The following is a 27712-nucleotide window of genomic DNA, read 5'->3' on the forward strand; positions in this document are numbered from 1 at the left end:
TTTTGTAACTTTATGAAGGAGATAATACAAGAGTCCAACAGATAAGAAAATGAGGGCTAAGAAGTGAAATGACTTGTCCAAGGTCACACATCTAGGACATATAGGAGACAGGATTTGAATCCGCACCTCTCCACATCCCAAATTCTTTCCAATATACCTTGCAGCCTCCTCATTCCAAATCAATGAGTCATAGACTTTAGCATCCCTTGTAGGTACCTATTGACTATAGGGATTTAACCTTCTAAGGAGCTGATCCTTCAATCAGGGGGTGAAGTAGACCGAGTTCTCAAGAAGGTGTGAGTTCAAAACTAGCCTCGGGTACCAGCAGCGTGATCCTAAGTCAGTCACATAACCTCCCTCTGTCTCAGTTTTCCTCATTTGTTAAATGGGGTGATATTAGCATCTACTTTATAGAGTTGTTGTGAGGATCAAATGAGATAATATAGATACAGGGATTTGCAAAACTTAAAGTAATGTATACATATTATTATTATCACCACTACTATTAAATATTATTATTATTAGGGCCTAGACAGTACACAGAGCACTGGGTCTGGAGATCAGAAACTTCCTGAGTTCAAGTCTGGCCTCAGATACTTACTAGCTGGTTGACCCTGGGCAAGTCACTTTACCCTGTTTGCCTCAGTTTCATCATCTGCAAAATGAGTTGGAGAAGGAAATGGTAAAGCTGTCCAGTATCTTTGCTGCCCTAAAAGGGGTAGCAAACAGTCAGACACAACTGAAATGACTGAACAATAAAAAATAACTATGCACTGTGCTAAGTGCTTTACAAATATTACCTCATCTGATCTTCACAACAACCCTGTGGGAGGTGTCATTCTTATTCCCATTTTACAGATGAGGAAACTGAGGCAAACAGGGTTATGTGATTTGCCCAGGCTCACACAGCTAGTACATGTTTTCGTTTGGATTTGAACTCAGGTACTCTTGACTCCAGACTCAGCTGTTCTATACACCTAGCTGCCTGGGATGGAGGGGAGGTCAGAACCAGCAAGGAGGGGATGAGACAGATGATGAGAGGATGGGCCAGGTAGTGTGACTTGGAGATCCATAGAGGACAGCAACAAAGATGGACAGGTTGCAGGGAGAAGAGGAGGAGACGTGGCTGTTTCTTGATGCTGCCAGAGGGAGCATGTGATGGGGAACCAGGAATGTGTCTGCTCCTCCTTCTGGCCCGGTGGGTAGAGAGGTGTGAGAGGAGGCAATGAGAAATGTGTACAGGGGAAAGCCAGGTTGCCATGAGCACCAGAGAGAGAAGGAAAAGGAAAGGCAGTGATCTCAGCTTGGAGGATTTGAGATCTGGAACTGGCAGGGAGCCCAGAGGCCATTCTGGTACAACCCTCTCCATTTTACAAATGAGGAAACAGAGTCTCAAATAGGAAGAGCGACTCCCTTGAGGTCACACTGCTGGTAAGGTGCAGAGCCAGTATTTGAAACTCGTTTCTTCTGACTCCAAATCTAGGTCATATCATAGAAGAAGCATCCAGAGGGCTAAGGAGACTGAGTGCTAAGGAGTGTTGCTGAGGTGACCATGGCAGGCACATGGTAGGGTGGTATTGTATGGTCCCTTGAGCTATGACTGGGGTCCTCTATTTCATCACATCCACGCATCATTATGTCTTGCTACATTACTTGGACCATCATCTGCACCCCATTCACATTACAAATTAAATTTCCTCCCTGGAACCATCTTGGGCTTTAAGAAGGCAGATGTGGATTCATCTCATCTAGCACTGGGCCTTTCCACTCTCCCCCACCCCCACATCCCAGGAGCCATCTTCCTCCTTTCTGCTTATATCACCAGTGCTTTGCCCAGGGCCTGGCATGTGAAGTAAACACTTCATGAATATTTTATGTTCTCCCTATCTTTAGAATCTCTATGATTCTAAACTGTAAAGGCTTCTATTAAAAACAACTGATGAAAAAAAAAAGTCAAGGAGAAAAAAATGTGAGTTGTTGGATTTCCTGAAAACCTCTACCATGAAAAAAAGCCTCCAACTCTTATTCCATATAACTCTTTTGTTATATGGTATTTCCTGTGATTATATCCACAAAATTCCATCACAACTGGAATGCATGTTGAAAACAGGCCTAATCTTGCACAAAGAGAGGAGTCCTAACACTACTTTGGATCTCTGCTGGTCTGTTATTCAAAGAGATCGCTATAGGGCCTTATCACCATAACTGGGACCATCCCAATGACCTCTGGTCTCACCTCCCTGCCTCCAATCCATCCTCCACTCACCTGTCAAAACAATCTCTCTAAAACTCAGATCTACTGAGGTCATTTCCCAACTCAAAATCTGTTAGTGGCTCCTCATTTCCTCCAGGGCAAGAAACAGACTCCTTATCTTGGGATTTAGGGCCCTCCCCAATCTGGTGCCCACCAAGTTTCCTAAGCTTATGTCATATGAGCATTTTCCATCGTCTACTTTTCCACCCAAATGGTTTACAAGATGTTCCCTGAATTGGACCCTCCATCTCCAATTCCTGAACTGCATCTTTATTCATATCTGCTTTGAATCTTTGACATCCTCTAAGGCTCAGCAAGGTGGCGGTGAAGTGGCACCAAAGTGCAGAGAGTGCCAGGCCTGGAGTCAGGAAGACTCACCTTTGTTCAAATCCAGCTTCACACATTTAGTAGCTGTGTGACTCTGAGCAGGTCACTTAATCTGTTTGCCTCAGTTTCCTCATCTGTAAAATGAGCTGGAGAAGGAAATGGTAAATCATTCTAGTAGCTTTGCCAGGAAAACCCCAAATGAGGTCACGAAGAGTTGGACATGACTGAATCATCTCAATGAATGTGTGTGTGTGTGTGTGTGTGTGTGTGTGTGTGTGTGTGTGTGTGTGTAAAATGGTATTTCAATATACCAAGGGCAGCTAGGTGGTACAGTGGATAGAGCACTATGACTGAAATCAGCACTATGACTGAACTCATTTTCAAATCCACCCTTAGACGCTCACTAGCTGTGTGACCTTGGGCAAGTTATTTAACCTTTCTTGCTTCAGTTTTCTTATCTATAAAATGAGCTGGAGAAGGAAATGGCAAACCACTGCAGCATCTTTGCCAAGAAAATCCCAAGTGAGTTCATGATAGAGTCAGATAGAACTGAAACAACTGAACAATAAGAAGTGGGTACCACTTTGAAAGATTTAAGAACACTGATCAACACAGTGACCAATCATGATTCCACAGGACCAGTGATGAAGAATGCTGTTTATCTCAGGACAAAGAGAAGTGATGGATTCATGTACAGAATAAGACACACTTTATCATGTGTGGCTATATTTACTCCTTACATATTTTTCATTGGGAGAGGAGGTAGAAGGGAGAAAAAATTTTGATAATTTTGAAAATTAATTTAAAAAAATAGGCAAATGATCCTTTCTAGAAAATAATAAATAATGATACAAACTACCTTCCTCAATGGCCCAGAAAATATAAAGGCAAAAAAAAAAAATAACTATTCAAAAGGACAACAAAAGCTGGTAAGGTCTGAAGAACCTTGGGATACTCCTCAGGAAAGTGAAGGACTCCAGCATGCTCTTGAATTCCTAGGCTCATTGTTAAGTTTCTGAGAAAAAAGGAAAAGAAACCACTTTGTAGGAGGCACCAGACTCATGCTGGCTTTGCAGAAGGTTTTCTTTGTTTTCTGGGGACACAGTCAGGATGAATGAAGCCCCACGTTTCCAGAGAACAGGAATCTTCTGAGCTTGGAAGACAGCCCCTGCGATAATGATAAATTCAGTAAATCAACATGCCCAGCATCATTCATCGTGCCTGAGGCTTTTTGGGCAAAGTGATAATCTGGATGCCAGATGGCGCAGCTAAATCAGCCAGTAAAACCACAAACTCATCCATACGTATGGGAGGGCAACCCAATGAAAGGACATAGGAATCAGGACTTTACCACTCCCTGAAAGTTAAAGTATAAATTTCACTAAACAACTTTTCTTCACTCTAGTGCCTTGCACATAGTAGGCACTTTATTTGTGTGACTAATCATCACCTACATAGGTAATATCTGCATCACTGGAGGAATGACACATAGTAGGTGCTTTATAAATGTTTGTTGATAGTTTGATTAATATATCTCTCTCTGTCTCTTGCTCTCTGTCTATGTGTCCATCCACCCACCCATCCATCCATCCATCCATCCATCCATCCATCCATCCATCCATCCATCCATCCATCCATCCATGCATCCCTGCATCTGTCCATCCATCTATCTATCTATCTATCTATCTATCTATCTATCTATCTATCTATCTATCTATCTATCTATCTATCTACTCCAGCAGCAGCAGCAGCAGCAAACAGTGACTTCAAGTACGATTTCATTGAGGTATTAGATGCTCCCTCCACAAACACAAATTTTGATCCCTCTTATTAGATGGCCAAAGTTTGCTGAGTTGGGGCCCAGTCACCAGAAACAAGGGTTCATCTCTGGCTCAGAATTTGAAAGATCTCTGGCAGGTGCTGCCAAGCCATTAGGGTAAGGTATATATTGTCTTCCTCTTTTGGAACATAACATTTCTGGAGGAAAGGGACCATCTTTTTGTGTCTGTCCGTACGCCCTGTTTTGAGCACTGTGCATGACACATATTCAGTGCTCAATGAAGGCTTTATCTAATCAAATTTCACTGGATAGAGTTAGGAGACCCTAGATCATCCAGCCAAAAGAAATCGTAAGTGGAAAGCACTTTGTGATCCTTAAGCATTATATAAGCACATGTTATTATTACTATTCTGAGTCCTGTTAATACCTTGTGAACTAGGCAGATCATTTAAAACGTTCTGGGGCCTCAGTTTCCCCATTTGGACAACAAGGGATCTATATCAGTGTGATCTAGTGAGAGAATATTGGATTTGGAGTCAAAGGACAGGCTTAGTTTAAACCCTGGCCCTGCCACTTACAATTTTGGGTAAGTCACTTAGTCTCTCTGGGCCTCAGTTTCACCATTTGGGCAATGGGGCAATGGAGGCTGGGATCAAAGGTTCAGCCCTGGTGGACTCCACTACTTACTAGCCATGTGATCTTGGGCAGGTCACTTCCTATGCCTGGGCCTCAGTTTCTTGGGGGCTGCTGCTAAGGTCTCCCCCAGCTCTCCATCTGGGCACCCATGATCTCTAAGGTCTCATTCAAGGTGGGACTAAGGTCCAACTCTTGATTTCTGTGGGAGCTCTCCAGTTAGCCACGACTCACTTTCAGGTGACTTAGGGATGACTGGGACAAGACAGGACCACCCCAAATTCACCCCCTCCTGCCTTAGAGCTCTAAAACACTCCAATGCAGCTGCATCATTTTACATAAAAGAAAACTGAGGTCCATAGTGATCTGACTTATCTAAGGTCACACTGTAAATTAGCTGCAGAGATGCTGACACATGTTCAAGTTCAACAGTCACAGAGATTCAGAAAAATGGGAACAAAACCTGGCAGCAAAGGGTGAAGTGACGTGACTTGCCCAGGGTCACACAGCTAGTGAGTGAGACCACATTTGAACTCAGGTCTTCCTGACTCTCTGTCCAGTGCTCTCTCCCCAGTGCCTCCTTACTCCCCTCTGCCCCCCACATCAAGTGCTTTGCAAACCTTAAAGACTACATCTATGCCATCTCCAGCTATCATCTGTTATTCTTTCCCCCCTCATTCCTGTCTACTTTTCCTGAGGGCAATCCTTCTCTCTGAGATCTTTTCCTCTTTGATCTTAAATATAATTTTAAAGCTTATTTTGTAAAGCACTTAGGACAATGGCTGGCACTATCATATAAAATCATTTTTATTATTTCTATTATTAACATATTATTATTAACTTTATTATAGTTAGTAGGATAAAATGGACAGATAGGTGGCTCAGTGGGGCCTGGAGTCAGGAAGACTCATCTTCCTGAGTTCAAATCTGAGACATTTCCTATGGGTGTGATCCTGGGCACATCACTTCACTCTGTTTGCCTCAGTTTCTTCATCTGTAAAATGGCCTAGAGAAGGAAATGGTAAACCCCTCCAGTACCTCTGCCAAGAAAATCCCAAATGGGGTGAGAAGAGTCCGACATGGCTGAAAAACCAACTGAACATCATTATGGATAGTGTAGTGTAGTATACAAAGCATTGGACTTAGGAGTTAAGAAGATGCGTTCAAATTCACCCTGAGATATTTGTTAGTTGTGTCACCCTGGACAAGTCCCTTAACTTTTCTCTGCTTCAGTTTCCCTATGTGTGAAATGGGCATCATCATAGCACTGATCTCCCACAGTTGTTATAAGGACAAAATGAGATATTTGTAAAGCATTTTGTAAACTTTAAAGTGCTATGTGAACATTTATTTTTATTATTTATTATTATCTCAACTTTGTGAGGAGAGTGCCATTATTATTTCCAATTTGGGTCTAAGAGAGATTAAGTGACTTGCTGAGGGCATCATAGCTGGCAAATGCCTGAGACAGAATTTGAACTCAGGCCTTCTCTGGTGCCCTTAGCCTTGCACTCCCTCTACTCTGCTACCTAATTTGGGCAGGGCTAAAGGCTTAAGAGTCTTGAAATAAACAAGAAAAAAATACAATGAAATGTTTGAATTTAATGTGGAAGAGAAAGAGGGTATGAGGTCCAGAAGGCAGCAGAGTATGGGGAAGGGGAGCTGAAGTAGAGAAGTACAGAGTTGGTCTCTGCCACTGACTAGCAGTGTGACCTTGAATAAGTCAGATCACCTCTATGGACCTCAGTTTCCTTATATGTAAAATGAGGGGACTGGTTGAACTTGGTCATCCTGAAGATCCCTTTCAGCCCCAAATCTAAGTCTCTAAAATTTGTTGGAAATGAGAAGGAAGCTTTCTCACTTAACTGCTGAAAACAGAGAAGGAGGCAGTGTGGCTCAGTGGAAAGGTCTGGGATGCAGTCAGAGGACCTACATTTGGGTCCCTGAAACACCATTTGGGGCTTGGATGATCTTGGGGGAGTCACAACAGCGTCTCCTCTGGGCCTGAGGGTCCTCATTTTACATAATTTACATAATTATAGCCCTCTGAGCAAATGGTACCGCAGGGCCCCTACCCGTAGCTTCTTCTGTGCAGAGACCAAAAACGTTCCTTCTCTCTCTGACTTTATTTTATTTAGTTAGTATTCAGTAGGTAATTGATTATGGGGTTACGGGGAGAAAAAGAGCTCTCAGAAGATGAAAAAAAAAAGCTGGAATGATTTTCCAAAGGGGAGAGGTCCAGTGCTTCTCAAGAGCAGGTTGGACATTTGTGTCAAAACACAATGCAGGGAAAATCAGCAGTTTTTCCCCTCTACTGACTCCTTTGGACACCACCCCCTTTTGTGGGACAGAGGGAGGTGGTTCCCCCCAAACCAATGACTCTTAACAGAGGAGCTCCTGTCCTAGGTTACCCATCCCTTCTCGGTCATGCAGTTTCCTCCTCTGTAAGAGGCCCAACCTGGATAAAATGCCCTGGAATACCCCCTCCACCTTTAAAGCTATAATCCACCAACCCAGCCTCAGAATGATCTCCGAAGCTCTAGGAATCTCACTCGGGTTTCTGGTTCTGACGCTTCAGGCTTTGGCTAAGAGAGCTGTCCAACACATTCTGCATCCCTTGGTTCAGAACAGCCAGGGAAGCCCAGCTCGCCAATGTACTTACTTCTTTATCTTCAGTACAGTAACCTGATGAAGCCCCAACTAGGATTTGCCCATGTACCTCTTTTTGGCTGGCTCTCTGGCTCCTGAATAAAGCTTCCTTTCCTTCTCTTACACCGGTTCGGAGAGGGTGCTTTGGGCCTGAGGGCTGGCTCCCTGCTGGAGTTGTTCATTGTGTTTCATACGCAAACAGGTATTGGAGCTCTTTTCCCAGGACAGCCTTGGTTGGTCCAACCTGTGAGTTACTTTCTTCAGATTTAAAGACTCTCCCACCATCCAACCTGAAGCTTTTGGCTTAGATGCATAGCGAGAAGACCCAGGAACAGAACCTGTCAGCATAGCACAGTCTGAGTTCAGATTACACCTGCTGCTCAACGACCTCTGTGACTTTGGACAAACTATTTTAATGTCTCTGAGTTACAGGTTGCTCATCCGTAAAATGGGCGACTTGGGCCAGATGGACTTTAAGGTCCCCTTCAAATATAATCTTAAATCATACTTCCTGTCACTGGACCATAGTTTCTCATGTCTAAAGTCCCTACTTTCTCTAAAAGACCTATCAATCTGTTCTTAAGATAGCCACCAAACTTGTAAAGAATTTAATTTGTGGTGATAATACTAATAAATAATGACAAATTATAAAGTGCTTTAAGGTTTGGAGAGTGTTTTACATGCGTTATCTCCTTTGATCCTCAGAACAAACTCCGTGCTATTTTATGGCTGAAGAAACCAAGGCAGACAGCTGTTAAGTGACTTGTCCAGGGTGTCTGAGGCCATGCTTCGGTTCATAGCTTCCTGTCTACAAACCCAGGACTCTATCCACTGTGCCACCAAGATGCCACTATTTTCTGTGGTCCTTATTCTAATGTTTAAAATTTTTGATGTGACAGAATTAGCACATTTAGGAAGTTAATTTCCAAGCACTCTTTCTGTCACTTCTCATGTGTTCTCTCTGTCTCTCCCTCTCTCTCCTCCTTCCTCCCTCTCTTTGTTCATTCCTTTGTTTCTCTTCTTCTTTCCTTCCTTTCTTCTCTCTCTGACTCTATTTTATTTAGTTAGTATTCAGTAAGTAATTGATTATTTCTAAATTCAACATAATTACCAAGGAGAGACACACTCTTTTGGTCAAGGGGTCAAGTCTCATGGAATTCATTTCTAGAAGAGTTGAGACTAAATCCAAATAACTAGGCAAATGATGGATCTGGGCTTGAATCATGGCTTGGTCACTTACTGACTGTGGGACCTTGATCAAGTCATTTCACTCTCTTAACCTCCATTTCCTCGCTTGTAAAATGAGAGGGTTAGCCTAGACACCCTGTAAAATCCATCCAGGTCTAAATGGGACGATGGCTGCATTGGGTCTAGGATCTTGAGGTACAAGGACTTCCTCTGGCTTTATCCTAGGGCAGCAGCAAAGCATTTAGGGCAGGAGAAAGATCAGAGCCAGTCCCTCCCAACTATGTCTCCCACCACTTGCACCCACTAAGAAGGGGAGGCCACAGAAGGAAATGCCCTGCACCATGTGGGACCCAACTCTCCTTACCAGGGAAGGAGTGAATTGTGAAGCCCTTCTGCCACCTGGTGGACATTATCAAACATACTGTAGATCCATCAAGGTAGGTCCTCCAGGGAGATGCCAGTGAGCTCCAAATTAAGGGTGCCATGCCACCCATGATGCCCAGCTAAAGAAAGAGACTCCCAGACAGTATGCCCAATGAGACTCTCAGAAGGCTTGGCTCAAGAGCCACTCTTACATGAAGCCTTCCCCGACCTCCACCCCCCACCTGCCCCCCTAATCACCCTGTCTATACTTATATGTGCATGGTCTCCTGATTGATAGACCTATGCTCCTTGAAGGCAGGGATGATTTCATTTTTGTCTGTGTGTTCAGGGCCTAGCACAATCTAGGTCACCCCCTTCCCTGCAGTGATCCAGTGATTTGCCTGGGGTCACACAGCCAGTAGATATCAGAGGTCTCTTTGGCTTCTTGGCCAGCTCTCCCTCTACCAAGCCATGCTGCCCTACTTTGAACCCTGGAATCAATACTGGATCAATTGATGTGTCCAATCAAATGAGCCCTTTCACCGGGATTTCTCATTTTAAGGAAATTCGATTCAATTCCACAAATGCGCATTAAGCTTCTATTGCAAATTAGTAGAACAAAGCCCTACCCTCAAAGACCCTGTAGTCTAATGGTAAATGTGGCATTGGACACATACAGAAATTAATGTGATTCGAGGCAGAATGGCACAGGGGCAAAGCACCACAAGGAAATCTGAGTGATCTCCCTCGGTAACATCCAAGGCCTGACCTTTCCAGAGCAGGGGAGTCTGAGCAGGGTTCCGTACAAAGGGAACAATTCTCATAGACAGCAGAGGAAGGGACCGATTCCAGGAATCGTAAGGGATGGCCTGACCCCTCTGCACACAGTAAAGGGTATCACCGTGGAGAAAGACCAGCAGTAGACAGTCAGCTTATCCCAGGATAGTGAAAACTCCTTGATAACCAGCATTCACACAATGCTTTTAAATTTACAAAGCACTTTACAAAAATTATCTCATCTGATCCCTACAAAAAAGCTAGCAGGTAGGTGCTTTTTGTTACCCCCATTTTACAGTGGAAGAAACTGAGGCAGACAAGCAAAGTGCCCAGAGTCACCTATTTAGCAAGTGTGTAAGGCTGAATTCGAACTCCTGACTCCAGGGTCCAGTGCTCTATTCCCGTGCCACCTGGCTGCCTCCAGGAAAGGCTTTGAGAGCTGAATTTGAGAGTATTTTTGTTACATGTAAGCCACAATAAGTGCGTCAAGCATGGATCGGAGTCTGGAGGCCTGCTTCCCCCAATCCAACATTTGCTTGTTGTTAGAGCCTAGAACTTCACAAGCTTCGGCTTCCTCATCTGTGGAACAAACGCATGGTGGGTGGTGGGTGGTGGGTGGCTGCATAGCTCCGTCTAGATGTGGCCTCCTCCCCAGTCTTCCATCTTGCCCAGAGGGGAAGCATGGGGTTGTGTCAGGGCAAGGGGGCATGGGGCTGCAGTTCCCTTACACAGGGACCCTCCAGAGGGAGGGACTGTAACTTCAAGCTCATCTCCTGACTGCTATTTTTTTTTTTAATGGGAAAGGAGGGTCCAAAGCTACCGCTGCCTTCCTATTAAATACCAGTTCCACAACGAACGCTAGACTTTGCAAATGGTGAGAACTCATTTATGCAAATCAACAGCAAAAGAGAAATCAGATCAAGTATAGGTAGGAGGTTATGTGCCAGAGAGTGCAGAGTGACGGAGCTCACCCATTGGGAGCAAGATGTCTCACCTCAACCAAGAGAGAACGGGAGAGAAGACACAGAGACAGAAAGACAGACAGAGAGACAGAGGCAGAGAACGAGCTCTACAAAAAGTGCTAAAATGCTAAAAAAAACCCAACAAAACCCCCAAAACACCAGATGTTAAGCCCAGAGGAAGGTCTCCAGCACACTGGGCAAATTCTCCAGGATCTGACGTTGGGGAGGTTGGGTGGGAGCCTGAGTTTGGAGTCAAAGAACTTTGGTTCGACTCCTTTCACGCTTCCTGGAAGCTGACAAGAAAAGGAATGTAACCGTTGTGGGAAAACAGGTACATTGTTGGTGGAGCTGCCAACCGGTCCAGCCATTCAGGAGAGCAGTCAGAGACTGCGCCCCAGAGTCCAGAAGCTGCACGCTCCTGGAAGGCCTTGCCAGCTCTGTACCCCAAAGAGATGAAAGAAACAGGAAAAGGAGCCGCACGCATGGTGGCAAAGAACTGGGAGCGGAGGGCATGCCATGGATTGGGGCACACCGGCCAAGGCCGAAGATGTGCTCGCCAGGGATCGCTCCTGTGCCATGGGGAAGGGTGATGGGCACCGGCTCGGAGAAACATGGGGAGGACTTGTCTGGGCTGAGGCAGACCAAGCGGGCATCTGAGGGCACGCTCTGAGAGGGGGAGGCGGTGCCCGTCCGAGGGGGGGCAGGTGGGCTCCCTTCCATGGATCTGCAGGAGAATAACATTTAAAAGGGGGCCTCAGTTTCCCCATCTGTAAAACGAGGGGGATGGGCTCAGTGAGTTCCAAGCCCCTCCCCCCACTCCCATGAGCCCTTGCGGGGCACAGGCCAGGGAGAGGTGCTGGGGATCCCAGAACCTGGCGCAGGAATGTCACCGGGCACAGCCTCATTTTACAGATGGGGAGCCCGAGGCTCAGAGACGCGACGCCTTTTGCCCGAATCGGGACAGGGAAACAGCCCCGGGCGGGCAAGTCCGTACCAAGATGGCGTCTGGGCCTAGCTGCGCCTGCGTGGCCTGCACCGCCCGCGAGTCCTGACGCTGCGCATGCCCGACGCTGCGCATGCTCCCCACTGTTTAACTCCCACAAGCCACGCCCCCTACCGCGCCTACAATGTTTATAGTTACCGCAAGCGAAAGCCTGGCTGGGCGTGGCGGAAGAGAGCGCGGGTCTGACCGGAAGTTGTGATGTTAGTGTAGAGGAGCCCTTCTGCTCCTTCCGGCTCGACTGCTCGGCCGACCCGCGGCTTTTGTCTATGGGCCCTCGGGGCATTTAAAGATGTGTTCCGTTGCACGTGCATTGCGTGAGCCCTTGCGGTGTGCAAGGCACTGCGCTGGGTCCTGGGGGTGCAAAACCGCGGAACGGAGGAAAGGGCTTTGAATTTGGGGTGCGAGGCCCCGGGTTCGAATTCAGGGCCCCTTTTGGGGCTGTGTGACCTTTTGCAGGTCTCTCACCTCTCCTGTCCATAAGCATTCATTAAACGCCTGTTGTGTGCCACTGGGGACACATAAAGGGGCAAAAAATGGCGCCTGCCCCCGCGGAGGAGCTCAGTGTAAGGGCGAGGGGGCAGGCGATGGGACCCGAAGACCCCCCCACTGGGCCCGGGGGTGTGGCCCGGGGGCGGAGCTAAGCGAAGAGGTCTCACGTGTCTGGGGGTGTGGCCCGGGGCGGGGCTAAGTGAAGAGGTCTCACGTGTCTGGGGGTGTGGCCCGGGGCGGGGCTAAGTGAAGAGGTCTCACGTGTCTGGGGGTGTGGCCCGGGCGGGGCTAAGTGAAGAGGTCTCACGTGTCTGGGGGTGTGGCCCGGGGCGGGGCTAAGTGAAGAGGTCTCACGTGTCTGGGGGTGTGGCCCGGGGGCGGGGCTAAATAAAGAGGTCTTTGTCCCCAGTCACCCATAGACTGGAGGCCCCTCCGTGACCCCCACCCCCAACTGACCTCCGGCTCTCACCTGCCGTCCTCCCTCACCCGAGGAAAGAGCTTTGCAACCTACACTTTGAGAGGGGCACGTTAAGTGACTCGGCCAGGGTCACACACTAGGAGGTGTGCTCGCAGCCTATGGTGTTTCAAACCCTTGGAAAGTGGGAGCCAGTGCAAGTGTGTGAGTGGGTGTGTCTGAGTGTGTATGAGTTTGTGTGTATGTCTGTGTGCGTGTGTACGTGTGTGTGGTGTGTGCGAGAGTGTGCGTGTATGTCTGCGTGTGTGAATGTGTGCAGGCCAGCCCCACTTTGCCTCCAGGCTTACAGTCCTCTAAGCTGAGCATCAGTTCCCCACACTCAGGCATGGGGGTGCACAGTGAGTTTACCCAGAGGGGCACCCCTTCCTGGAGGCACAATTAACAGCGAGGGAGTCTCCTGGTCAAGGCAGTGACTTCAGTAGAAGGGGGAGGTTGTCAAGCTTCCAGGTCTCAGGACCCTATTTCTACTCTTTACAATTTATCAAGGACTCCAAAGAGCTTTTAATTATGTGGGTCATCTCTATGGATGCCGTATTAGAAATCAAAGCCTCTTAGTATTATTATGAAAACAGTTTTAACCTTGAAAGGATCTTAGGGACCCTCAGGCTTCTCACGACTACACTTTGAGAACCTGTGAAAGTGGGAAAGCATCTGGGGGGCAGAGCCAATGAGAGCACCAACCCTGGGGTTAGGAGGATCTGAGTTCACTCTTTCCCTTCTAAGGCATATTTTGGAGTAATCTTCCTAAAGCAAAGCTCAAACCTTGTCTCTCCCCCTGGGAGTCACAACCTCTAAATGTTCCCAAAGACAGAATTAGGATACTTTCCTCCCTCCCTCATCCCAATTATTTTTTAGAGGTTCTCAATCTCTCTCTCTCCAGTTGGGCCTTAAGTGACTTGCCCAGGGTTACACAACTTGTATGTGGTGCCAAATTTGAACAGAAGGCCATGAAAATAATTCAGACCAGAGGTGGGAGGGACCCAGGTTAGAGGGATGGATGGTTGTGTGAGTGGAGAGCAGGGGATGAATGGAGAGAAGTAGGGGAGGTGGAAGTGATACCCCAAGTCCAAACTGTACCTGTCCAGAAGCCTTCCTGATGTAGATATAAAGGTGCCCTAAGGGTGAATATTAAGGGTTGCTTTTTCAGCAGCTTGTGAAGCCATTCTTGAGCTTGAGGGAGTCCTAAAAGTCTTTTCCCCTTATCTTGGAATACCTTGACACTTCCTTCTTATCCTGGCCCACAAAATTCCTTGTTTCCCTCATCCTGGGTCATAAATTTTCCCTTGTCTCCCTTATCTTGTCCTTATAAAAACAAACCCCAGTCCCTGTATAAATTGCTACTCCTTCTTCCAGGACTAGCCTGATGCTTTTGCACAAATAAAGCTCCCTTTGGTTAGGAGAAAATCGTCTAAGTGAATTCTTTCACATCTGAACCTGTTCTACCAACTCTGACCTCGCCACTCCCACAAGAACCTCCCTAACAAGGTTAGTCCAGCCTTCATTAGGCAATGGGGAAACACTGTTCAGATTGGGGTCTCTCTAATGGCTAGGATGCCATCCCAACATCAAGCCTAGATTTACCTCTTTGACCTGACAATCCACATAGGACAAACCAAGAGGATGAAAAATGCTTCATTTTCCCTTCTGTAGATGAAAGGCCATTAAAGGGATGGCCCATAGAAATGGTCTGTCTTGGACGGTCACAGGATGGACAGGAAGAAGAGCAGAGTGGGAAGATGACATTTGGGACACAGCAGCATCTAAACGTTTCCCAGAAACAGAATCCACCATTATTTTTTTGGTGTTGCTACAGAGTTGGGAGTCTCAGAACATTACCATCTTTAAAGGATCAATAGGGATGATACACTGTAACACTGATGTAACACTGAATATTACCAGATTACTATGGACATTTACTACTGTGCATTGTGCACCTAATCCATTCCACTGATCCGCCAGTCTATCTTTTAGCTACTACCTGGTTATTTTGATAATTACCACTCCATAGTATAGTTTGAAATCTGGTAGAGCGAGGCCACCTTCCTTCACATTTTTTTTCATTGATTTCCTTGATATTTTTGACCTTTGGTTTCTCCAGATGAATTTTATTATTTTTTTTCTAGCTCTATAAAATAAATCTTTGGTAGAGTGATTGGTATGACACTGAATAAGTAAATTAATTTAGGCAGAATTGTCTTTTTTATTATATTGACTCAGTCTATTAATGAGTAATTAATATTTTTCCAATTGTTTAGATGTTACTTTGCGTGAAATGTATCATATTCATGTAGTTCCTGGGTTTGTCTTGGCAGATAGACTCCCAAGCATTTTATATTGTAAATAGTTATTTTAAATGCAGTTTCTCTCTACTTGCTGCTGCACTTTGTTGGAAATATATAGAAATACTAATGACTTATGCAGTTCACTGCGTCTTGATGAATTTGGACAGCCATGTAGAAATCTCACAGCTGCCCCATCCCTTGGTGACTTAATATCAGTAGAAAGTCCCCAGCCCTTAGATGAGGACTTGGCAAAGGGGAGGGTCTCATCTACTGTTGTAACACCAACCTGTCCTTGGATGAGAGATCTTACTGTTCTAAAAGGCATTCCAAAGTATTTGGTCCCTTGCCCTTGAGTCCTGGCCTTGAACAGAGAATGCTTTAAGTCCTGCCAGCTGCAGGCCAGACACTCCCTTTTTCTCCCTGGGCTGCCCCCCTCTTTCTCCATTCCTCCCTCCCTCCCCTGGGAAAGGCTGCTGATGGGCCAAGTACTCAAGGAGGGCCCCCAAAGTCACCCCAGGAGGCTGAAGGTGTGGTCAGCCAGTCTGATTCCTTAGTTGGCCCCCATCTTTGACCCTGGCAGCTCCCAAGGGGGAAGAGAAGCCCCCCCCCCCAACTCTCATTCCCTGGGCAGCTGGTGTGTGGGCAGATACTTCCCCAGCCTGCACCCCGTTTTTCTGCTCTGGGGACTCCAGATAGCCATGTGTGGATGCTTGTCCTGCCAGTGGAATGGAGGATGGTGAGGCCTGCTTTTGCTTTTTCTAATTCTTACTCTTCCCAGTTGGGCACACAGTGTGGGGGCAATCAGTGCTTGATTGGTTGGTTGACTAAAATGCAAACTAATTTCTCCTGGGAGGTACTAGATGTGAGGAGGGGGCGGTGTCAAGATGAAAGGGATCTTTGAGGGGAGGGAGGGAGCCAGGGATTCTAAGAGGCACCCGCAGAGAGGGAGTGTAACACGGCTTGTACAAAGGTGTGGAGGTGGGAGATGGCCTGTGGGTGTGAGGGCCAGCGAGACCCCGGTGTGCCTAATACTTGAGGAACCTCCACACGCTCCATTCACAGATACCTGGAGAGAATCAGTGCCTGCGCTCAGGAAGTTTATATCTAAGGGAGAGTCGGAGAAGGAAATAAAAACCAGCTAAGTAACGGTCCTACACAATGAATGGGGAGAGGAGTGGGGGGAGGGGAAACGGCGCCGCCGCAAGGCACGCCGGGACTTGTAGTCTTCTCCCCCCGCCTCCGCTCCTGGAGCACTTGACTGCCGGCCCTCGCCCTCAGGTGCGCCTCTAGGACCAAAAGCGGAAGCAAGCAACCTTTGCGAGGACCGTGACCCCGTGAACTTTGACGGCTGCTCGCCGTAACCAATAGGCGCTAGGCTCGGCGCTAGGAGCACGACGATTGGCCGGCCGCTCAGCGACGGCCCGGCCCTTCTCGCCCGGGATTGGCCACGTTTTCGGTTTTGAAAGTCGTCACTTTCGCCCGCGCTTCAGTCCCGCAGCGGCCGGGGAAGCGGCGTCGGAGTCGGCTGCTCTGGAATCGCGGCGCGGGTCGGAGGGGCGGGCGGAGTCCGGGCCGGCGGCGCCTTCGAGCCGCAGCGGCGGCCGCGGGACGCGGAGCAAGGCGGACCGGACCGGGCGGACCGGGCCGGGCGGAGCGAGCAGGTGAGGCTGCGCCCGCGGGAGACCCGCCGAGCGGAGGCGCGCCCCGGGTGACAGCCGGGCCCTGCCCCCGGCCCACCCGGGGGGCGAGCCGGGCTGCCCCCGCCTTCCGCCTCGTGCCCTCCTAGCCCGCACCCAGTAGGTGCTTAGCGCGTATCCGCCGACTCGGCGTGGGGCCCACGGGGGTGGGCTCGGGGTCCGGAGCGAGGGACCCCCAAACCCAGCCCGTGCCCGGAGATTGTGCCTGAAGTGCCGGAGCCGAGGCGCCAGCTCCCCCCGCCCCTCCCCCTGCGCCGTGGTCCTCCCTGCCCTGGGGGGAGCCCGACCTCCCCCCACGGCCGCCCCGACCTCCCCCCACGGCCGCCCTTGTCCGGGATCCCTCCTCGGGCTCTGCCCTGGTGTGGGGGGCCCCGACCTCCCCTACGGCCGCCCTTGTCCGGGATCCCTCCTCGGGCTCTGCCCTGGTGGGGGGCCCGACCTCCCCCCACGGCCGCCCTTGTCCGGGATCCCTCCTCGGGCTCTGCCCTGGTGGGGGGCCCCGACCTCCCCCCACGGCCGCCCCGACCTCCCCCCACGGCCGCCCTTGTCCGGGATCCCTCCTCGGGCTCTGCCCTGGTGGGGGGCCCCGACCTCCCCTACGGCCGCCCTTGTCCGGGATCCCTCCTCGGGCTCTGCCCTGGTGGGGGGCCCGACCTCCCCCCACGGCCCCCCTTTGTCCAGGGTCCCTCCTCGGGCTCTGCCCTGGTGGGGGCCCCGACCTCCCCTACGGCCGCCCTTGTCCGGGATCCCTCCTCGGGCTCTGCCCTGGTGGGGGGCCCGACCTCCCCCCACGGCCCCCCTTTGTCCAGGGTCCCTCCTCGGGCTCTGCCCTGGTGGGGGCCCCGACCTCCCCTACGGCCGCCCTTGTCCGGGATCCCTCCTCGGGCTCTGCCCTGGTGGGGGGCCCGACCTCCCCCACGGCCGCCCTTGTCCGGGATCCCTCCTCGGGCTCTGCCCTGGTGGGGGGCCCCGACCTCCCCCCACGGCCGCCCCGACCTCCCCCACGGCCGCCCTTGTCCGGGATCCCTCCTCGGGCTCTGCCCTGGTGGGGGGCCCGACCTCCCCCCACGGCCGCCCTTGTCCGGGATCCCTCCTCGGGCTCTGCCCTGGTGGGGGGCCCCGACCTCCCCTACGGCCGCCCTTGTCCGGGATCCCTCCTCGGGCTCTGCCCTGGTGGGGGGCCCGACCTCCCCCCACGGCCCCCCTTTGTCCAGGGTCCCTCCTCGGGCTCTGCCCTGGTGGGGGCCCCGACCTCCCCTACGGCCGCCCTTGTCCGGGATCCCTCCTCGGGCTCTGCCCTGGTGGGGGGCCCGACCTCCCCCCACGGCCCCCCTTTGTCCAGGGTCCCTCCTCGGGCTCTGCCCTGGTGGGGGCCCCGACCTCCCCTACGGCCGCCCTTGTCCGGGATCCCTCCTCGGGCTCTGCCCTGGTGGGGGGCCCGACCTCCCCCACGGCCGCCCTTGTCCGGGATCCCTCCTCGGGCTCTGCCCTGGTGGGGGGCCCCGACCTCCCCCCACGGCCGCCCCGACCTCCCCCACGGCCGCCCTTGTCCGGGATCCCTCCTCGGGCTCTGCCCTGGTGGGGGGCCCGACCTCCCCCCACGGCCGCCCTTGTCCGGGATCCCTCCTTGGGCTCTGCCCTGGTGGGGGGCCCCGACCTCCCCCCACGGCCGCCCTTGTCCGGGATCCCTCCTTGGGCTCTGCCCTGGTGGGGGGCCCCGACCTCCCCCCACGGCCGCCCTTGTCCGGGATCCCTCCTTGGGCTCTGCCCTGGTGGGGGGCCCCGACCTCCCCCCACGGCCGCCCCGACCTCCCCCCACGGCCGCCCTTGTCCGGGATCCCTCCTTGGGCTCTGCCCTGGTGGGGGGCCCCGACCTCCCCCCACGGCCGCCCCGACCTCCCCCCACGGCCGCCCTTGTCCGGGATCCCTCCTCGGGCTCTGCCCTGGTGGGGGGCCCCGACCTCCCCCCACGGCCGCCCTTGTCCGGGATCCCTCCTCGGGCTCTGCCCTGGTGGGGGGCCCGACCTCCCCCCACGGCCGCCCTTGTCCGGGATCCCTCCTCGGGCTCTGCCCTGGTGGGGGGCCCCGACCTCCCCTACGGCCGCCCTTGTCCGGGATCCCTCCTCGGGCTCTGCCCTGGTGGGGGGCCCGACCTCCCCCCACGGCCCCCCTTTGTCCAGGGTCCCTCCTCGGGCTCTGCCCTGGTGGGGGCCCCGACCTCCCCTACGGCCGCCCTTGTCCGGGATCCCTCCTCGGGCTCTGCCCTGGTGGGGGGCCCGACCTCCCCCACGGCCGCCCTTGTCCGGGATCCCTCCTTGGGCTCTGCCCTGGTGGGGGGCCCCGACCTCCCCCCACGGCCGCCCCGACCTCCCCCCACGGCCGCCCTTGTCCGGGATCCCTCCTCGGGCTCTGCCCTGGTGGGGGGCCCCGACCTCCCCCACGGCCGCCCTTGTCCGGGATCCCTCCTCGGGCTCTGCCCTGGTGGGGGGCCCCGACCTCCCCCCACGGCCCCCCTTTGTCCAGGGTCCCTCCTTGGGCTCTGCCCCGGGGGAGCCCAGTGGCAGGGTCCGGGCACCTTTGCTCCCTGAGAGCAAGACACAAGTTATTAAGGATCGCAGGACAGGGTTTGCCTGGCATGGGGTAGTTTTGGTTTGGGGGGCGAGGGGGAGGAAGCCTCTGAATATGGGTGCACTTGTTTATGAAAGCCAAGTGAAGGACGTTTCCTTATAGAGGGAGGATGTTCCTGTAACCATCTTTTTCTAATCACTAATTAAAAAAAAAAAATCTTTTATTTTTTTTATGTCAGTGATTTCTTAATACCATTCACAATCCCCCTTTCCCCCCTAAAAAAGCCCCAACTGTGAGCTCTGTTATGTTAAAAGGAAAACAAATGAAGTAAACCAGACTGACCTATGGTCTGGGCCTGGGAGATGCAGTGGTCCAGGCTTGCAAACCAGCACCTCTTTTCTGTCAGGACTTGGCTGGAACCAAGCCAAGCATTGCATGGATTCTGAATTCTGAGGTCTTGGAGTGATCGATTTCACTTCTCTGCCCCCAACTTGAGCTTTGGGGGTGCCCCTCAGAGGTCGCTTGTGTCCTTATCTCATGGCATAAGGTCAGGCCTGCATTGCAGTGTCTCTCCCGCACCTCAGTGTTAATGCCTCTGGGGGTGTTGCCTGGTTCTCTGCAGGGATAGGAGCTCTGAGGGCATTGGTATGGGGAACTTCCCAAGGAGACAGCTCCCTTTCCCAGTGAAGGTTGACCCTTTCCTGGGAGTTCTGAGAGAGTTGCCTGGAGTCGACTCAGCCCTGGTTACCTAGCCAGACTCCAAGACCACCCCTCTCTACTAGGCTATACTGCTTCTCTAGAGTTGCTGATTTTAATGAATTTAATAAGAAATTGGCCAGATTTTTTTTCCACTTCCAAGATCTCCAGAGTAACTCTCTCACAGGTGACTTTACTTCTGCCATACTTAGACTGATCTATCTAGAAACATCTGGGAAGCAAAGCAGGGAAAGATCTTTTGGCTTGTGGGGCAGTCTTGTAGAGTAGGGGGCCTTGAGGAAAGAGAAAGGAGCATTGGGGCAAGAGGGGACCCTGGAGGGCATCCATGCTCCTGGTTTTACAGATGAGGAAATTGAGGGTGGGGTTCACAGGGATGGGGACATGACTTGCGTAAGGTCACATTTGCAGTAAAGTGGCAAAACCAGCTGGATTCAACGCCTCAGTTGTCCAGCTCTAAGGCCATCCCTCTGGCCAGACCTTAGTGCCCCGCCCCTTCCCTCCCCCACTGGTCATTCTCTCACCAACTGCCATGGAATTTTGGAACCCCAACTGTCTGCATGGCTCCTAAAGGGACAGTTGGTTTGGAAAGTTGCTTGTTGGTGGTCAAGAAATGGCCCAAAACTGGGGCGTAGGAGTCCAAGGGGTGACCGGGTCTCCCTGGTGTGGCTGCAGACCCCTAGGTAAGCAGGAGTGGGGGTGAGGGGAAACATCAGTCTGACTTGGGGTTCATCTCGTAGGGGAGGCAAGGCTGGGACTGTGGATTCTTGGCTGCTTTTCTTTTCTTCTGATCAAAAGCCTCCCATAGAAGACACTTGGACAACCCCTTTGTCCCAGGGACCTCTCAGTTGGATAAGAGATCCCAAAGGCTGAGACGACTCTGTCCCCCAAATCTCCCTGACTGGCCTGGCTCCTTGCACTGTCGTGCGGGTTACACTGCTGTGTGTGTCTGTCTCAGAGCTCCCCTGGTGGACCATGAGCTATGTTCTGGTGAAGGCAATGGTCAGGTTGGCTCTTTCATCTTTGTACCTTGAGGGCCTTGAATACCTGACGCTGGCTCAGTTTCAGATACGCTGGCACAGCCAGCCCTGCGCAGGCCTGACCTCTTTCCTCGTCACCTGTCACAGTGTTTGTGGCCCTCCATAGGGGAAGACTCTAGGTCCCATGTTGGTGCTTTCTCCTCTGGGGAGCCTGGTAGCATATTTCCTCAGCTGGTGGCTTAGTGGCTGGAACTCTGGACCTGGGCACTTACTGGCTGTGTGGCCCTGGGCTAGTCACTGAACTTCTGTGTGCCTCAGTTTCCTTAGCTGTAAAATGGGAAGAGTCATAGCACCTGTCTCCCAGGGTGGTGAAGATCAAGTGAGATAGTATAGGTAAGGCACTTTGCAGAATTTAAAGCACTTTTAAAAATGATTATTCCCAGTAATAATAATGGACCTGAGATCCCAAAGCCCCTTTCCCAGCCAGGATTTTGTTCCCAGTAGAGCTTGGGGTGGGTGTACGGGCCTGGCTTTTCCTGTCTGTACTTCCCAATTTCTGCCTGGCTGCCCTGTTCCCTTCTGGAATTAAGGGCTCTCTTTGCTGAGGAGACCTGAAGACCTACAGTTGGGGCTTGTATTGACGTGAGTCATCAGGGAGGAGTCTTGGCTGCCTTGTCTGCCTTCATCCTACTTTGTACCTTTCCTCTGGTTTCTCCCTTGGGCTATGGGAATGGATCTGCTGGGGATTTGCATCCCCTCTAGTTCCCAGGGTGTTGAATTGAAGGGAACTGATCAACATGAAGAGGGGTCATGTTGACATTGGTGAGCAGTGGGGTGCTGGGCCCGAGGTTGCTTTGCAGAATAATAAACCATCAGAGGGAGGATGTTGGGTTCCAGGGGATTCTGTTTCCTCAGGGCAGCAGTATGAAATGAGCATGCGAGCTCCTTCTGATGCCCCATGCCCTTCCTGGGGTGTAAAGCATCTGAGGGAGAATAATGCCAGCTTGTTGCTGGGCCGGCACTCCACCTTAGTTACAGGGTTGCCCCTGCCTCCCGATCCTGGCTCAGTTTAAGGGGCAGCAGCCAGTGATGTCTGACCCATGTCTGAGAGAGGTTTGATTTCTGGACCTCTCCCTCCAAGTCAGTTCCCTCTTCCTTGCCTCACCCTGGGGCCCCAGATGTACACTCACTGGTCCCTGTGGCCCGCCAGCCAGTTGCCAAGGCTCCTATTAATCACTTTCTTCCTGCCCAGCATGCTGCTAGGTACTGACCTCCCAGCTTGCTGCCAAGACACAAAGATCAAATGGCACTCGTTGGAACTTCTAACAGCTTGACAATTTTCAGATGACAAATAGGAAGGAAGGGAATGCTTTCTCTGTGCCTGACCCTGGGCTTAGCGTGGCAGATACAAGCAAGCCAAGCTGGTGCCAGCCTTCATAGGGCACTTATGTTCTTATGTGGTAGATAACACAGGGAAGTGGTAACCAGTCTGGGGCATTGACTGAAACGTACTACCCAGAATGAGTACACTTGACTTTTAACTGTTGATTTGATTCCTTGGAACCATTTAGCCTTTCTGAGATCTCTGGTCCATGGGAAGAGTGGAGGGAAACTGTATGGCCCAGGCTAAGGGGCAGAGTTGGGACTTGAAATGTAAAAAGGGAAATGCATCCGCATGCGTAGATTTGAAGGTGTCCAGATTGCTGCTGTAGCGAAGACATTCTTGGCATCTGAGGATGCTACCAATGGGTAGTGGGTTCAGGGTGGAGGGATGGGAGTGACCTTAAAGCCTGGGCCTGGTCCCCTTCCCCTGAGCAACCCCTGGAGCCTGCTTCAGACCGTTTTCCTCAGCAGGTGATCTGGGAATTCTCATTTTTATCTTCCCTTCTGCTCTGGAGTTGCAGGTGGCACCATGGGGACCACTATGGGCTCTGCAAGCATCTTGGAAGTCTGCAACACCAAACTGATGGAGTTTATGTGCAATGTGGACAACAAGGACATGGTGTGGCTGCAGGAGATTAAGGAGGAGGCCCTGAACATGTTTTCCAGGTAAGGCTGGGGCCAAGGGACCCACATGGTTGCAAACGCCCAGAGCACGGGGCATTGGGCAAAAACTGACTGACCTGAGGGATTGGCGACAGAAACAATTATTTAAAAAGGGGGAACCTTATGGGAAATCTGGCCCCTGTTGCAGGGCAGAACCAAAGGAACTGAGAAAGCACAAAACAAACAAGGACAAGCATGTGTCCCATTACACTCCTGCCAAAAGCTCTGCCATTTTGGGCTGTTTTCCTTCCTTTCCTCTCTTCCTCTCTTTTTTTATTTTCCTTTCTTTCTCCTTCCATCCCTCTCTCCCTTCTTGCCTCCCTCTATGCCAGGCATTGCACGGAGCCCAGAGAATGAGACACTCTCTTCTCTGTGGACTGGATCTTGCGTTCTGAAGGGATCTGACCAGTCTTCTGGACATGCCCTTCCTATACTCCGTTAGTATCTGGCTTCCTTGGGCTATTGTTGAGTCCTGCCCTTGCTCAGCCAACTCCTCCAGGGTTCTGGGGACCATTCAATGCTGGGAATGGCAACCTCGATTCCAGAATTCCCTGCTGTTTGCCTTCCCCTCCCTCTAAGCCCCCCATTCCCTTTCCTCTTCTCAATTTCCAGCTTCTCCCTAGCCTCCCATCCTCGGGCTCTGCCCTCCTTGTCCTTGAGTTAGCACTCATCATACCCACTATTATCTCTAGAGGGGTGATCTCTAGAGCTGGGAGGATGGAAGCCAGACAGAGCTCCTCATTGTCCAGATAGGAATCCTGAGGTCCAGAGGCTTGCCCAAGGTCACTCAAGTCATAAACATTAGAGGGAAAATTTGAACCCAGGGCCTCTGTTTTCACTGGGCCAGTGTAGGCAGTGGGGATCCCTGAGGTGGCAGGGGTGAAGGCTGCCAGAGTGAGGCCCCCTGTTCTTCTCACAGGGATGAGGGTTTGACCAGATTTAGGCATTTTGGGGTGACCTGAATAGCGTTCAGACTAAAGGGACTTTTCTGGCTTCGTCTGGTCGTGACACGGGGACATCTGTGCCCAGAGCCTGGCTATCTGGAGCTTCAAAGTAGGCAGAGTGTTTTACAACAGCCGTGGGGTTCCATGCTGTTATTGTCCCCATTTTCCAGGCTGTCACAGCTCCTACGGGTCCAAGGTGAGATTCCAACTTGAGGCTTCCTGATGCCCACTTCGCTGCCCTCTATGTGACTGCCTCTGTGGGGAAATGTGTCCCAAGTTCCAGACAGACTTTCAGCCTCTGGCCTGTTGGGGGACTGAAAAGAGCCCTGGGCTTGGAGATGGAAGAGCTTGAGCAAATTAGCTCACCTTCCTGGGCCTCAGTTTCTTATTTTTAAGGTGAAAGTTTTGGCCTTGATAGATTCCCCCGGAGTGGGTCCAGGTCTAACCCTCTCCAATGCAGGACTGGCAGAAGCTCTGGTGAGCAGATGAGGCTGGTGCCTAGGGGTAGAGCAGGAGAAGAGGAGATTCCTTGCTCCTTTCTGATGAGCAGGAAAGCCCAGGGGACTGTAGATGGGGAGGTGACCTGTGTAGATGTTCTGAGATGCCCACCAGAACAGTCTCTACTATTCCTTTCTCCTCTTTGCCCCTCAGTGACTTCAGTGTGGAGCCTGAGTTGATGCCCAAAACGCCATCTCAGAGGAACCGCCGGAGGAAGAAACGGTTTTCCTCCATTGAGGATGAAAATAAGCCCCCAGGCAGGAAAAGGTAGGTGTCTCCTGGGACCCAGGGCTAAGGGGACAGGGCAGGGCAGTGGAGACAGGCCTAGTTTTGGTGTCAGTATCTACCTCCACCCCTCGTAGTCTGTGATACCTCCCTAGCCTTCTGTAAACAGTGGGAGCTGGGCAAGAAGGCTTCCAAGGTCCCATCCATTCAAATGGTGGTCCAGTGATGATGGTAGAACTCTTAGCACTGTGCTTGGTGCTATTGGAAACATGGAAGGAAGTACGAGATGTTGAGGGAAGAGGAAACCCAGGCAAGCAGCAAGGTCAGGGCAGGGGAGAGTTTGGTGCTGAAGTGCAGGCTCTGCAGAGGGTCTAGGACCTGGATTTGGAGCCAGAAGGGACCTTGAAGGTCCTTGAGTCCAAGACTCATTTTTACAGATGCAGAAACTGAGGTAAACAGGTAAAATGACTTGCCCATGGTCACCTAGCTAGTTAAGTGTCTAAGGCTGGATTTGAACTTGGGTCTTCCTGACTCCAGGCCCAGGGCTCTATCCACTGTGAGTTCCTTAAGGGCAGGGCATGTTTTTGACTTTCTTTGTATGCCTGACATAAGCTTGTAGACTTACAGACAGATCTTCCTAGATTGGCGGTGCCTACAGTCGTGGTCTCAAGACCCTGCTTTCTGTTTTCTGCAGGTTATCCCGCCGCATGAGCCGCAGGAGCACTCAGCACAGCCGCCAACTACTTCGGAGCAAAGAGAAGCTGGAGAAGCTGGTCCTGGTGGTGGCTGAGAATGGCTCCATCCCTCGTGGAACCCAAAGCCAAGCGGCAGCGGTCCCCTCGCTTCCTGCCTCCCCCATGGTGTTCCCCAAAATGTCTGGGAGCCTGCCTTCCTCAGGTAAGCTCATACCCATTGTGGAGATCGGTGTCAGCGAGCAGCAGAGCGCTGAGAAGTGCCTGGTGGCAAGCAAGGCTAGGACAACTGACCAGAAGCTCTCCTTTGTCTATGCTTCGGACTGCAAAGACGAATCCATGCCAAAGAAGGAGGCAGATAGCCTCCACAAACCAGCGTCTGGTACCTCCTCAGTGGTGCCCTCTGAGATGCCCGAGGTGAAAGACGAGAGGCCTGCTCAGTCTGTGGCCAAACTTGGGATAGCCCAGCCAGTGTCTCCAGAAGATGCAGCACCTGTGGTAACCGAGCCAGGTGGGGCCCCCTCTTCTCCAGGAACACAGCCCCAGCCAGAGACTGAGCTCCTCTTGGACTTGCCAGAAAGCCCACGGACCCCAACTGGCTCCCGCTGTGACCGGCGCTCGGTGCGTAGGAGCCTGGTGCGCAAATCCTCACAGGCCCACAGGGTCTCCTTGATTCATAAGTACTCCATGGTACCAAAGAAGGTCAACAAAGGCCGGCGGTCCTCCAGGAAAGTGGCCCAGGAGCCTGCAGCTACCGGCCGCATCATCTGTAAGTTGGGCATTTTCTGGTGCCAAAGCTTGGTCCCTTTGTCCGTCTCAGTCTGTCTGCCCTCGGCCTTGTTTTGGCAAAGATGGTTGTGCCCAGAGCACTCAGGCTCCTCATTGTCTGCCTGGGGAGGGGATTCCAGAATAGAAGAGGACAGCAGGAAGGAAGAAAGCCCCACCCCCAACTCTAGATTTGAGGGATTGTCCAAGCCCTTTACTGTGATGGATGATGGAAACCACTCTGGGGGGCCAGGGAAAAGGTGGGAGACATCTTGGGCACTTGGTCTTTGCTCTTGTCCAGTGACCCAGGGGAGGATATGGCTGGTGCCATCTCCCAAGGTGGAAAGCTTTTGGGTTGGGCCTGGTTTTGGATGGTTCCTTGTGTCCAAGAATCAGCCTGATAAAATTCCAAGGGGCTTTTCATGGGCCTGGTGGGATCCTGAGTGGAGCCCTGACCTGGGAAGCCTTAGCATCTGGGTCCCCTCTGGGCAGTCTCTTTTCTTGGCTCAGTTTGCACTTTTGTGAAATGAGACTTATCACGCCTGCCCAGAGGAGTTGTGAGGATCAGGGTGTTGATGGGTTTCTTGGGTTCTCTCGTATTGAGGGGGAGGGCAGAGGACTTGTGCTTGTGTCCTGCACATTCTCCGTAGAGCACCCTCCCCACCTGCTGGGGAATCTCCACTCCCTTCAGTGTTCCATGGGGGTCTGTGGTGCTCGGGCTGACTGTCTATGGGGACAAATAGATAACCTTGTGGGGTGGGAGGTGGTTTAGGAGGCACAGATTGGGGCTGAGGCCTACAGGGAAGGTCAGATGGCTGGCAGAGGTCTCCTGACTCCTTCCAGGTAAGAGCCTTTCCCTGAACTACCCTACTTGCTGTTAGACAGTGGATGCTGATGGCCTGCCTAACATGGCTGGCTCATCCTTTCAGTAAAGAGGTTTTTAGGTTCCGTGTTAAGAACCAAGTTGATGTAGAAAGTCCCACGGAGTTGCTGCTGAGCTTGGGGATGAGATGGGGAGCGTCAAGTTGTTGTCCAACAGATAAGGGCCCTTTGGGATTCTGGGTGTTGGGAGCTGAGCTTGTAGGGCAGTGATCTGGGAAAGCAGCATGGTGAAAGAGGAAGAGACCTGGGCTGGCTCCTCCCCGCCTGTGTGTCCTTGGCCATGTCACTTTTCCCATGTGGGCTTTAGTTTTCCCATCTCTAAAATGGGAAGGCTAGACTAGATGGCCTCGGAGGCCCTGGCTGTGTCTAGGCTCAGTGATCCCCAAGGGAGGTGAGCGGGGATTGTCTCTTGCGTTTCTTGCTGTTTGACTTTCAAGGTGTCTTCCTCACTGCTTTGTCACAGGGCTTTTGGTCAGATACTACAATAATTCAGGAAAAGCTGACCTTGAAAAGTTGCCT

General features: G+C 51.7%; 2 protein-coding genes across 6 annotated transcripts in view; one reads left to right on the forward strand and one right to left on the reverse strand.

The window, feature by feature from the left end:
• Positions 1-3220: 3220 nt before the first annotated feature.
• LOC140522094 (uncharacterized) lies at positions 3221-12550 on the reverse strand. Of its 3 annotated transcripts, none has more exons than XR_011973211.1 (2): positions 12075-12539; positions 3221-3749 (listed from the first exon to the last, which is right to left on the reverse strand). XR_011973211.1 is itself a non-coding variant. In XM_072637128.1 (2 exons), exons 1-2 carry the CDS (start codon positions 12245-12247, stop codon positions 11186-11188), a joined length of 645 nt encoding a protein of 214 aa, XP_072493229.1. In that variant the 5' UTR covers positions 12248-12550; the 3' UTR covers positions 10838-11185. The 3 variants fall into 3 exon arrangements, 1 of the variants encoding a protein (XP_072493229.1); XR_011973210.1 differs by lacking the exon at positions 12075-12539 and adding an exon at positions 7714-7803 and having other exon boundaries at positions 3647-3749; XM_072637128.1 differs by lacking the exon at positions 3221-3749 and adding an exon at positions 10838-11657 and having other exon boundaries at positions 12075-12550.
• Positions 12551-16673: 4123 nt separating this feature from the next.
• The window catches only part of INCENP (inner centromere protein), a 29373-nt gene continuing 18334 nt past the window's right edge, over positions 16674-27712 (forward strand). Inside the window, exons 1-4 of one of the 3 annotated variants that reach the window (XM_072637135.1) lie at positions 16674-16843; positions 23046-23190; positions 24783-24896; positions 25549-26315. In XM_072637135.1, coding sequence (XP_072493236.1) covers positions 23054-23190; positions 24783-24896; positions 25549-26315 — 1018 coding nt within the window. In that variant the 5' untranslated portion in view covers positions 16674-16843; positions 23046-23053. Of the gene's footprint in view, positions 16844-20714; positions 20845-23039; positions 23191-24782; positions 24897-25548; positions 26316-27712 lie in introns of those variants that run through there. The other 2 variants (XM_072637134.1, XM_072637136.1) reach the window with 2 other exon arrangements.

Source organism: Notamacropus eugenii, chromosome 2 (genome assembly GCF_028372415.1).
Source record: "Notamacropus eugenii isolate mMacEug1 chromosome 2, mMacEug1.pri_v2, whole genome shotgun sequence".
NCBI lineage: Eukaryota > Metazoa > Chordata > Mammalia > Diprotodontia > Macropodidae > Notamacropus > Notamacropus eugenii.

Bases quoted from the DNA above. Each gene is read 5' to 3' on its own strand.
- LOC140522094 (XM_072637128.1), bottom strand. From the start codon at position 12,247: ATGCACGTGCAACGGAACACATCTTTAAATGCCCCGAGGGCCCATAGA. The intron at 11,658-12,074 runs GTAACTATAAAC...ATTCTCCTGCAG, and splicing joins CAGCCAGGCTTTCGCTTGCG to ATCCATGGAAGGGAGCCCAC.